General features: G+C 39.4%; 2 protein-coding genes and 1 long non-coding RNA gene across 3 annotated transcripts; all 3 read right to left on the minus strand.

Moving 5' to 3' along the window:
* Positions 1–3,082: 3,082 nt before the first annotated feature.
* On the minus strand, positions 3,083–3,467 carry LOC121749854. Its single transcript, XR_006039667.1, has 3 exons — positions 3,433–3,467; positions 3,234–3,349; positions 3,083–3,139 (listed from the first exon to the last, which is right to left on the minus strand). It is a non-coding gene; the product is annotated as an uncharacterized LOC121749854 (long non-coding RNA).
* Positions 3,468–3,974: 507 nt separating this feature from the next.
* On the minus strand, positions 3,975–6,810 carry LOC121749851 (serine/threonine-protein phosphatase 7 long form homolog). The gene is made up of 5 exons (XM_042144502.1): positions 6,777–6,810; positions 6,614–6,701; positions 6,081–6,527; positions 5,747–5,984; positions 3,975–4,111 (listed from the first exon to the last, which is right to left on the minus strand). The coding sequence occupies exons 1-5, from the start codon at positions 6,806–6,808 to the stop codon at positions 4,080–4,082; spliced, it is 837 nt and encodes a 278-aa protein (XP_042000436.1). The 5' UTR covers positions 6,809–6,810; the 3' UTR covers positions 3,975–4,079.
* Positions 6,811–9,242: 2,432 nt separating this feature from the next.
* Positions 9,243–9,885, minus strand: LOC121749853 (auxin-induced protein 15A-like). The gene has a single exon (XM_042144505.1). It carries the CDS (start codon positions 9,699–9,701, stop codon positions 9,435–9,437), a length of 267 nt encoding a protein of 88 aa, XP_042000439.1. The 5' UTR covers positions 9,702–9,885; the 3' UTR covers positions 9,243–9,434.
* Between the last annotated feature and the right edge of the window lie 3,210 nt (positions 9,886–13,095).

The raw sequence follows: 13,095 nt of genomic DNA on the forward strand, positions 1-13,095 counted from the left end.
CAGCATCCAACCTTATTTAGTTTCTGTTGCAAGTTTATCAGAAGAATTTGGTTGTTTAAGAGATCCATATGAATGAAGGAAACATAAGTTTCTCAATAATATACTTCATGTACATTTCTATGTATTCTCATTGGATACATTTTCTAATCTACAAAAATCTACTTCTAAACACCATTGCTATAAATCATCTTCTGCTCAAACCAGAGATGAAATCTACAAATAAATCCTTGCTGCAAGGGATGGTGAGGCCACCCATCGGGTGATTGAACCCGAATTCTTCCTCGGCTTGAAAAAGCAATTCTTGAAACGAAGGATGGTTCAAGTACACGACTGGAATAACAAAGCGCTTCTTTTCATTATCACCGACATAGACTGCAACATGGCCTTTTGGAACTTCAGCCGACCTTCTTTCATTGGACAAAGAACGTCTTAGAATCTGGCGAATGGCCATTGTATGAACCTTTTTTGAAGTTAGAATGAGATGAGGAGTTATGAAAGAAATCAAAGTCAAGAAAGGTAGAGAATCTGTTGAAGGCTTGTTGATGGGTTGAAGTTGAGATAAGTATTGTATATATAGGTGGAATAGAAATATTGCATCCCTTGGAAATAGAGATTGGTTAGAAAATAATGGATATGACAGTTGGGAAACACAAGAAAATGAATCATCACATGGATTTGTCTTAAACACATTTAGCAAGAAATCAAGATTTTGAATGGCATTGTTCCCAACTAACTCTTGCAATGTAGACCTCATTTTCCCCACATAAACCAAATGCACCACAGAAATCAAATAGGTGCACAAAACATATCCCATAACTTGTTCATTTCTTCAAATGTGGACCATTCCTTTTTTTTGTTCTATAATGTATAATGCAGATTTAAGGAAGATAAATATGTGAAGTATAGTTGTAAAATTCAACCATATTAATGATATGTTTCCAAACAGCACAACCATGAGTTAATAGACATGAAACTAAGATCACATGGATTTGTCTATGTATAAACCAGCAAGTCTGTTAAAAAATATGAAGAGTGAAAGCTTATGATGGCCAGTTTTTGTGTGAGAAACTGGTCATTTACATACAATGATACATATACACTCAAACATTAGCAGATAACTACAACCATTTTTCAGTTCTTATCTTCTAATGTTGCAGTTTTAATTTGTTAATAAGTATAGCAAAGCAGAGATGCATACCATTTTGCAGTAGAAGTAATGCAGTTGCAAATTAAGGCATACATCAAATTTTAGAGTTAGGTGAAGAATAATTGAAGTGCGACACTACATTTGGATATCTGTACAGCTAGAATCACATGGTTTTGCCTTCTAAACATCAGTCCTTCCTTTTTATAAAAAATTAAAATAATAGTGTGATTTTCATATTAGTACAAATTAAGAGTATCCAAATTCTGATCAAATATTTACCATGCCACTCAACAAATTAAAAACTACCATTTCTTCAATTCAAGAATGTTTATATCTGTGTATGTTTTTGACACATAATCAAACAAGATGATGAAAAGAACTGAATAATTGATTAATCTCTACATATATCTTGCTATAAGAAACTACTCTACAAAACTTTGATACTCTGAATTCTAAAACATGTTTCAGCAGCAAATCATGTTCTGCTCAAGTCAGAGACGTGATCAGCGAATAGAGGAGGTCTTTCTTCTTTTGTGCTAAGAGAGTAATGGAATTCCAATTTAATGAAGGAGAATATATTCATTCTAATTGAGGGAGTGACGCATAATGATTGTGCGTCGTTCTTAATGAAACGCATAACCATTATGCGTCGTTAAGTAATGACGCATAAGGATTATGCGTCGCTTAACGACGCATAAGGGTTGTGCGTCGCTCATGAACGACGCACATTGGTTATGCGTCGTTAAGGCGGCTTTTATCTGGAGGCACGCAGATCACAGAACGCACCTTCATACACTTTCAATTCCTCTATCTCGGCGATTTCCGGCGTTTTCTGGCAATTTCCGGCGATTTCTCCATAAGATCCGGTAATTTGTTCATCAATTTAGCTACATTCATCATTATTCATGTTTATTGTGCTTTCATTTGTTAGTTTTACCCAATTTATACAAATTAGGGCTTGTAGGAAAATGTCCATAATTGTCGTTGGTTTATATGTTTTTGATGCAGAAATCATGCAAGTATTTGTGAGTTTGTATTGGGGTGGTAGAGTAGTTCAACTACCACATATGGGTATTGGTTATGACCCACCTCGTGCGAGGAGCTCCATTATATTAAATTCATGTGTTTCCTATTATGAGTTGGTAGCAATGATTTGTGATGCGATGGGAATAGATATGAACCAACACACAATTGAATTATTATGGAGACAATGTATAGTCTATGGTTCCGGTATGAGTTATACATGTTCTGTGATTCGCAATGATGATAGTGTAATGTTTATGTTCAACAATGCTCAAAATTCAAGTGGGTGTATTGAATTATTTGTTGAGTATTCACCTGTGAGGAGTGAAGAAATCCCACCAGTTGTTGATTATGGTATTGGAGCATCTGCGAGGTTTGAACAAATGAGTTTTGAGTGTGGTATTGGATCATCTGCGAGGGTGGACCAAATGAATGAGCAGAGAGATGTTGTAGATGTTGTAGATGTTGTAGATGTTGCTGATGTTGGTGTTGGATTGAATGATGAGGTAGATGATGCAGATGATCTTGATGAGCCAAGGCCACTATCCGAGACAGAGCCAGACCCCGATCTCAGTGATGGTGATGGTGCTGATGATGTCGGTGCTAGTTCTGATGATGAGATAGTACCATGTAAACCTGTTATGCAAGGTGAACAACCACTTCCGGAATACAATCCTAATGGGTTTAGATTCTTTCGTGAATTACCAAGTCGTCCTTCTGGAGTATCGGATGATGTGGGAGGTAATGAACACAGCCTTTTGTATTGGAATGAGAATGAGCCGCATCGGATTGTGTTGGGAACAAAATTTGATTCCAAGCTACACGTGAAAACTGCTATAACTATGTGGAGTTTATGGAATGAAAAACAGTTTAAGGTTGTCGAGAGCAAATTAAGAAGGTGGCATGCTGTATGCAAATTTCCAGCAGGAACGACAGTCACAGGGGCAGGCATCATCAGCACCACCGATGCTGAAAAGGCGAGGGAATGTAAGTGGGAGGTTTCAGTTACACAAAGGTCGCATGACGATATGTGGGAAGTTAGGAAGTGGAAGAATCGACATACCTGTATAGGCCATCGTGCTAATAGAGATCATGCTAACTTTTCAGCCCCAATGATAGCTCTGTTGATTCGACATCATGTGCGACAATGTGCCGATTTCAAGGTCTTCTCAATAATAGCTGATATTCAAGACAGATTTGGTGTGTTAATCAGTTATAAGAAGGCGTGGTATGCAAAGAGAAAGGCTATAGAGTTTGTATACGGTGGATGGGAGGAGTCGTTTAGGCAGTTGCCAAGCTACATGTTTGAACTCCAGTCACAGAATATGGGCACAATTGTTGAGTGGAAGCATAACGATCTGTTGAGTCAGAGGCGTACAATGGTGTTCAACTATGTTTTCTGGGCATTTGGGCCTGCAATACATGCGTTCCAGAAGGCCGCACCGGTGTTAACAGTGGACGGGACTCACCTTCGAGGAAGATTTAAAGGTAAGTTGCTTGTTGCTTGTGGTTTTGATGCTAACAAGACATGCTTGCCTATTGCATATGCTGTGGTGGATGAAGAAACCAATGACAGTTGGTCGTGGTTTTTGGATCATGTCAGAACTCATGTAGTGAAATACGAGAGGGAGGTGTGCATTATATCAGATAGGCATAAAGGACTCTTGAATGCAATGGAGTCTGAAATCATGACTAGGGCCCCGCAGATACACCACAAATTTTGTTTGCTTCATGTGAGGGCAAATGTGTTGAAGAAGCACAAGGGCCCCAATGTGAAGGCCATTATATGGAAGTTGGGGGTCAGTTCTCAGGAACGTAAATTTGCCAGAAGACGTCGAGCACTATATGATGTCAACAGTGGTGCGGTTCGAATGCTGAATAGGATTACAAAAGAATGTTGGTCACTGTGCTACGATGGTGGACTTAGGTGGGGGGTGGCCACCACAAACATGTCGGAGTGCTACAATAACGTCTTGAGGGGTGTGAGAGAGTTGCCGATTAGAGCGTTGGTTGATTTGACATTTTGGAGGACGGTAAAATGGTGGGCGGAGAAGAAGACAACAATAGAACACACCGAAGGTGAATTAACCCCATGGGCGAGGGACAGACTTGCTAAGAATGACTCAAAGGGGCGAAAACATTACATCACTGTCATTGACCGAGATCTAGGGAAGTACCATGTCCGAACTCGAGGAAGAATCGTACAAGGAGTGTCAAAGGGCAACAATGTTCAAATAGTCAGGTATTTGGAATCGAGTTGCAGTTGTGGTAAGTGGCAGATGTGGAGAATCCCTTGTTCGCATGCTTGTGCGGTTGCTAGAGACAGAGGTCATGTTATGATTGACCTGATAGATGAGAAGTACTACCTAGGTACATGGAGATCACAGTACTATAGTGAAGTTTCATTTGATGCACCAAGACATGAAGAGTATTGGGTTGCACCTTCATGGAAATTGTGCATCACCCCTCAGCAGTTGATTCCTAGAACGCGTGGCCGAGTTAGAAGAAGGAGGATACTTAATCAAATGGATGTCCAGGAGGAGGATGAACCGAGAGCTCCCCGTCGTTGCAGAAATTGCGGGATAGAGGGGCATGACCGAACGAAATTCACTTGGTGACGCATAAGCATTATGCGTCACCAATAAACGACGCATAACACTTATGCGTTACCAAGTAACGACGCATAAGAGTTATGCGTCACCAAATAGAGACGCATAATAGTTATGCGTCACAAAAGCAATTTCGTTCAGCACTGTTTAGTCCAGAAACTTCGCCCGGTCGGGCGATTTACGTGCCTAAAATGCCCGATCGGGCGATTTTATGATTCAAAATTTGTTATTTGTTTCATAATACGGTTTATATTTAGTATTCGTTTATATTTGTAACCGAATTTTATATCAAAATCATAATACTGATTTATCAAAATCATAATACTTCGCTCGGTCATATGTTGATATTCGTTTATATAGTTGTTTATCAAAATCATAATACTGTTCATTCAACCATAGCAAAATAATATTTGTTGATCCTATTTTTCATCACATAAAAAATAATCAACCACAACCTGTTTCAATAGACACAAATACTGACATATGCCCGAAATCTATCTAGATGGAGGCGTGAACTTTGTCGGAGCCTTCCCTTTGTTCTTCCTTGTTGAGAAGCCCCTGAATACATTCTGCATAGCCCGGCCAATCGTACTTGATGATCGTGAGGATCCCGCGGTCGGTGGTCGGAATATTACTTCGTCATGTTCCTCCCCGCCCTCTTCTTCCGGACCCTCTTCTTCCTGACCCTCTTCTTCCCCTCCCTCTTCTTCCGGACCCTCTTCTTCCTGACCCTCTTCTTCCCCCACACGATCCATAAATTGATAATTCTGAAAGTACGTGTCACGTCCTTGTTGAGATGCATCCCAATCAGACACACCTCCAAAGAATGAATCACATGACGCGCGTGCTCCCCATTGCGAGGGCTCAATGCTTGCACCACTCAACTGAGACCATCCTGGGGGATCGTACTCCGGACTCAAGGGCTCTGGTACCGCATACTCAGGTTGCGGTTGCTGCTGCTGCGCCAACCTATGCTGTCGTGTAATCCCGTGCCCACCCGTCCGGACACCCGGCAGTCCATGACGAAGAGAAGTTGGTGGGCGTGGCGGCACGACCACATTTTGCCGTTGAGAAGATGGATACTCCATCGCATCAGCATGGTTCATCGCACGAAGTGCCGAAGCAGCCATGTCTCGAATCTGAATGAACCGAGGGTCTGTGTCATGCTCAGAGGTCAAATGCCATATCCCCTGAAGGGTCTCAACCTAGATAACAAAAATACAAATGACATCATACCACTTTGAGCAATACAAACTTTAAACTAAACTAAAGACGTTTTTATATACAAAAACATCACATACCGCCAATAAATTAGAAGAGGCTGCCTCGTTCATCCCGTCAGTTGACTGTGTCCCAGGTTGAACTAGGTACGACACGGTGATCCTATTGTACCACGCCATATAACCCGGATTAATGCGACCACCTAGTGTCGCCGTTGCGTGGTCAAAAGTTGCTTGGAACCTGTCGTGGCGCAAGTCCCATTCATCAATGAAGAACTTATGTACCTTAGCCCAATCAGCGCCCTTCCTCCCACGGCGATGACTTTTACTCAAATGGCCGGAGCTATGTAGCATCCTATCACAGTACTGAGGAATACGCTGGTAGCGGTTAAATTGTCGACAAACGCGTCCAGCCTCGTGTGCCTCGACAAATGACCAGCACACCAAATAAGTATCGCACAAGTAGGATGCAGTCGAATCAATGCAGTACTCAGGGAGGATACAGTCTGCATAGGGTGTCCACAGAAACTACAAACAAATAAAATAAAAAACACAATTAATTTCATACTATAGTAAGTAAATTCATTAATTAAGACAACACAAATAAATTTCACCTGGCCAGGACGGATCAGTGATAACTGATCACGATAATGAGCTACTGAATGTCGGGGCGCATTTCCAATTTCAGTAACTCCGTGCCACCTATACATAATATTAATGTCAAAAGTTATCAACAAAACACATAATTATGTGAGTTAATTTAAACAAAAACATTACTTGGCTCCGCACGGGGTATACGGCGTGTGCATAGGCGATATCAAGAAGGCTGGCCTCAATGTAGGCATTCTTTCCCAGGCCCACAGCTGCAAGAGAACCATAGGTCCACCGACATCTCTTCTCTGTCTGCCTACAGAAGCCTCGCACAAATAATGATACAGGTATGCTAACGCAGCACTACCCCAACTGATATTAGCCACATCTTCCGGATCGTCTAAGGCATTTAACCACATAAAGGGGACCTTGCACCCTGTGGTGTCCGGTAAAATAAGCCCCCCTAACAGGATCAGAGCATGTATGCGTGCTCTTTGAATGTATGCATACACAGGCAGCCCATCACCCAACGGCATCGTCGCTTGGTGGATCAGAGACGTCATCAACAAACCACCGTGCTTCGTTTCGGTTTCTGAGTCAGGTATCCATCCCAACAAATCTCTACACTTGCTGGACCAATCTTCAAATCCAACAGGGTAGTCACGGCCAGTGAAAGCACGACCGTCTGCTCTCAAACCCCACAGGCTTTGCACATCCTGTAAGGTAACAGTAACTTCCCCAACTGGAAGGTGGAAACAGTGTGTCTCAGGCCTCCAGCGCTCGATCAAGGTAGTTATTAGCTCATTGTCCATCCTCATCGGTCTTCCACATTCAACCACGCCTCTGAACCCCCATACACCTAGCCAATACATCACATTTTCATGTATAGGCAATGCCCACACCTTACTCTCCGTCCTACGACTTCTCAACACATTTGTTGTGCCATTCGCCAACAACGAGCTTGAAATGTGTTCGCTCTGATGAAACAGTAGTGATGGATCCTCAGGTCCATAGCATAACTGTTGTTCGGAACTTGCAGATGCCATCTACTTCAAAACATTCACCCATGCTTCAAATTTTTTTCATAACAACTCAACAATCAACAAGCTAACTAAATTGCAACTTAGGGGCACAATATATGCATAAAATCGCCCACCAAAAGGGGCACAATTACAAAAACTTAATCAATTGCTACTACCCATTCAATTATATGCATATGAAATACCCAAATTACGGAAAATCGACCAACAAATCCAACAATTTCATCATAAACGCTAATTTTGCTAAATTAAATCCATATGAAATACACAAATTACGGAAAGTCGTCCAAAAATTCCATCAATTTCATCATAACCCATAATTTCATCATAATCGCTACTTATATGCAACAAAACAACACAAAAATACCAAAAATCCATCAATTTAATCAAAAACCCTACTTTTACTAAATAACGGAAAACCTGCCCAAATTAAACATTAAAGGATGTATTTAGCCAAATTGAAGAACAATTACCGGAAAATGGTTGCAAAATGGTGGTAATTCGCCGGATTTTGCTCGGATTCGTCGGAAATCGCCTGCCTCGCCTGCTTCGCCTCTTTCGTCGCGTTTCTGCCTGATTCTGCCTTCTGCCCGTTTTAAAACTCAACTAACGACGCATAAGTATTATGCGTCGCTAACTAAAGACGCATAAGAGTTATGCGTCGCTATTAAACGACGCATAAGTATTATGCGTCTCTAATAAACGACGCATAAGTGTTATGCGTCTCTAATAAACGACGCACAATGGTTATGCGTCATTAACTAACGACGCACAATGATTATGCGTCGTTTAATAGCGACGCATAAGGATTATGCGTCTTTTTGTTAGTGACGCATAAGAGTTATGCGTCACTCCCTGAAGCGGAATACGACTAATGCTCTTCATTAAAATGGAATTCCATTAAAATCCTTTACCAAAAAAAGAATTGATCCGCGAATAGACCCTCGCTGCAAGGGATGGTGAGGCCTCCCATTGGATGACTGAACCCGAACTCCTCCTCAGCCCGATGCAAAAGCTCTTGAAACGAGGAATGATTCAAGTATGACACTGGGATCACATAACGCTTCTTTTCATTCTCTCCGACATAGATAACAAAGTGCCCTTTTGGGACTTTGGTTGGCCTTCTTTCACCAGACAAAGATCGTGAATTTGGCGAATGGACATTGTTTATACAAAGTGAAATCTTGCTTAGTTGTGGTGAAAGTAAGTGATATAATTATGATTATTGAATCCAAAAGTCAACTAAGGTAGGTACTCCACATAAAAGCAAAAACCATCTTAAATTACGATTTATGACCCTTTTTCTACCCAAAGAGGTTACTGTAATGTAGAGTAACAAAGCAATGATATTAATCTTATCAGAGTTTATGGATGTATGCAGAATCAGATCGAACATAAACTTGAATTTAGATGAGGAAATTTGTTTACTTGGAGAAAGCTTGACTACTATTACTAGAAATTTTCTCATTTCTATCTATCTTGTTTAGCAACTTTGAGAGATGAAAGCATCAACAAGAATGTCTTTCTCTTTGTTCATAGCTCATACTGTCAGTCCCGATAGATGGATCAAAAAGTTAAGTATATTTAAACACTGATTCAATGATCGTAGGTACTTGAATTAGACAATCACATGATTCTGTATTCTCACATCCAAATTGATTTCATTTCTTTTGCAGATTTTGGTTGTTTTTAAGGTAACAAAAGTTTCTCAATGATATATTTCATATACTCTCATTGGATACAATTTCTAAGAGATTGTAGTCTAGTCTACAAAATTCTACTCCTAAAACAGCAATGCTACAAATCATCTTCTGCTCAAACCAGAGATGAAATCTACAAATAAGTCCTCGCTGCAAGGGATGGTGAGGCCACCCATCGGGTGATTGAACCCGAATTCTTCCTCAGCTTGAAACAACAATTCTTGAAACGAAGGATGGTTCAAGTATGCCACTGGAATCACAAAGCGCTTCTTTTCATTATCACCAACATAGACAGCAGCGTGCCCTTTTGGAACTTCAGCTGACCTCCTTTCATTAGACAAAGACCGTCTTAGAATCTGACGAATGGCCATTTTGTGAACCTTTTCTCGAGTTAGAATGAGAAGAATAGTTATTATGAAGGAAATCAAAAATCAAGAAAGATAAGAATGTATTGAAGGTTTGTTGATGCTTGGAATTGAGAAATGTGTTGTATTTATAGCTACACAAGAATAGTCGTATACCTTTGGAAATCACAGAAATGTTGACAAGTGTAGGCTCTGAAGTTTGAAGAAACACAAGCACATGAGAATTCACATGGATTTGTCGATCAATGTTTAAGCAATAAAATGAAGATTTTTGATGAATTGAATGCACTGTTTGTTGCCATAGTTATGTCACACCACATATATATCTGTTGTTGCTTCAATAAAATCTCGAGACAAAATCCATGTGCTTGTGTTTTCAACTTAGTCCCATTTTGCATATCTACCTGTGTTTTCTTCTGTCCATAGAAGCAAAAACTTCTTAAATTATGGCTTTTCTTCTGTCCAAATTTCATTATGTGACCATGGCTTGTTTCCATAGTTGGTTAGATAACATTATCTCACACCACATATATCTTGTTGCTTCAAGAAAATCCCAAAACAAATCCATGTGCTTATGCTTTCAACTTTGGCATCATGCCCCATTTGCATATCTACTTGTTCTCTTCATTTTTCATTTCGATATACCATTTCTGAAAAGTCTATTTATACACAACGCATTTCTTTATTGCAGCCATCATCAACTCTTTCACCATATAAACTTGAGATTATCTCCCACAAAAAGTTGCTCATTTCAGCTCAGTTTCAAACAAGAATGGCCGTGCAACAAATGCTGAGACGGTCTTTATCTAGCGAGAGAAGATCCGCTTTCTCAAGAAATGAGGTCTCAAAGGGCCATGTTGCTGTCTATGTTGGGGAGAGTGAGAAGAAGCGTTTTGTTGTTCCACTCTCGTACTTGAACCACCCCTCGTTTCAAGAATTGTTATTTCAAGCTGAGGAGGAATTTGGGTTCCGTCACCCCATGGGCGGACTCACCATCCCTTGCAGCCAGGACACATTCATTGACGTCGTCTCTGGCTTGAGAAGCACATGACATACACTAGCCATGTTTTAGGAAAAACACATTTTTGTAGATCAGACTTTAGAAATGTATGTAATGACAAGAATGAATATACTTAGCCATTTTCAATGCAAAACTATTGTGTTATTTCTTGAAAGGATTAGCTCAAAATTCCGTCTCCATGGATTTCTTGAACTTCCATAATCTTAAACTTGTAATCGATCTGAAAGAAGTTTAGATGCTATTATCACTCAAACTTATCCGCATTTGTCTGAACCGATACAAGAAAAGATTACGGCTGTGACTTAAAAAATGTAATTGTATATATTCTAGAATAAAGTCCAAAATTGGTCAACTACACTTGTCTGAAAAAACTTTTTGATCCTACACTTTAGTCTTTAGGTGTATAGCTTCTAGTCCTAAACAGTATGTCTTGGTCCATATTCTGGGCAGCCTAGCCGTGGCAGAAAAGGGACGCCCGGAGCAGGGTAAGGGAAGAATGAGAGGGAGATGGGAAATAAGTGAGGAGAGATAAGGTGTTGAGCTTTTCTTCACTCTCACTGCAGAAGGTGTCTGAGGGATCAAGAGTTGGGCGAGATGGATAGAGGGAGAATCTGAAACTCAAACAAAATTCATGATATTTACGACCAAGTTTTTAATTTCGTGGGAAAATTCAGAATTCAGCTATAGTTAGTGATGTTAGCTAAAACAACTGATTTCATACAATAAAATCATTAATACGGTCGAAGATGAGGTCTACATTGCAAGAGTTAGTTGGCAGACAAATCCATGTGATGATCCATTTGCTTATGTTTCCCAACTCTCATATCCATTATTTTGCTAACCATTCTCTATTTCCAAATGGATGCAATATTACTATTCCACCTATATATACGACACTTCTCAACTCAATCCCATCAAACAGATTCTTTGCCTTTCTTCTTGTTAATTACTTTCATAACCACTCTTCTCATTCTAACTTGAAAAGGGTTCAAACAATGGCCATTCACCAGATTCTCAGACGGTCATTGTCAAGTGAAAGAAGGTCGGCTGAAGTTCCAAAGGGGCATGTTGCTGTCTGTGTTGGTGATAATGAAAAGAAGCGCTTTGTGATTCCAGTCGCCTACTTGAACCATCCTTCTTTTCAAGAATTGTTGTTTCAAGCTGAGGAAGAATTCGGGTTCAATCACCCGATGGGTGGCCTCACCATTCCTTGTAGCGAAGATTTATTTGTAGATTTCATCTGTGGTTTGAGTAGAAGATGATTTATAGCAAATTAGCAATAGTGTTTTAGAAATAGAACTTTGTAGATTACAAAATGTAGCCGATGAGAATACATAGAAATGTACATGAAGTATATTATTGAGAAACTTTTATTTACTTAATTCATATGGCTCTCTTGAACAAACAAAATCTTCTGATAAACATACAACAGAAGCTAAATAAGTTTGGATACTGTTATATCTTAGAAGTAATCTGCATTTTCCTCAATCACATGTTGGTATATGTTTTAACACAATCGCTTTCTTTAGAACTATTGATTGTTAGGTTACAGAATCATGAGATTTCTAGTAATGGAGTTTATGTAATTAATCAATCTCGGCTGAATTAAGTTAAAGAACTTAAACTTTTTATTAATTCTTATTATCACTACAGACAATACCAACAAAGATAAGGTCTGATTTGGAGATGCTTTCATGGTAGCAATGGAGTTTATGTAATTAATCAATGGGGCCATAAAAGCACATGCATTTGTCTTTTCCATATTTTCTTCTCTCTTAGTATCATTTTCTACAAGAGTTCCAACTTAGGCAGATAAGAACGCGCTCAACTTAATTTTCGAGCTTTAGAGGTGAAAATAGGCATTAAAGTTTGATATGTGACAGTTCTTGTTGCCAATTGTTGCTATAGTAAATTTTAATCTGTTAATAGAACTCTCTGCTAACTTCTTCTTTTCTTCCAATTTGTGTGTGCTTCTTTTCTTTTTCTGAAAAAAATTGAAGTAAAAAAAATGTATATGGTTGTTATAGTAAAAATTTTGATCACAATTATTCTTGAGCACACAAAATCTTGCTTACCTTAAAAATCTCTATTGACCTATCATATGATACCTTTCACATTGTTAATCAGTTCCTGATTCAAATAATCTGATTTGAATCAATTATAATATATCAAAATCAAGAAAAAGTGACTGTTAGTTACACCAGCTCATGATCAAGAGAGATAATAAACCTAAAAAGTTAATAAAGAATTAGTTAGAAAATCTCATTCATTGTCTAAACATGATGTTTCTATGTTTTCATAAGTCTTGCAGAAACCTAACCACTCGGGATGATACTTTCGGACCTGTTAAGGATCACAGTACGAGTTCCATCACATCCT

This window comes from Salvia splendens, chromosome 9, assembly GCF_004379255.2.
Source record: "Salvia splendens isolate huo1 chromosome 9, SspV2, whole genome shotgun sequence".
Classification (NCBI taxonomy): Eukaryota; Viridiplantae; Streptophyta; class Magnoliopsida; order Lamiales; family Lamiaceae; genus Salvia; species Salvia splendens.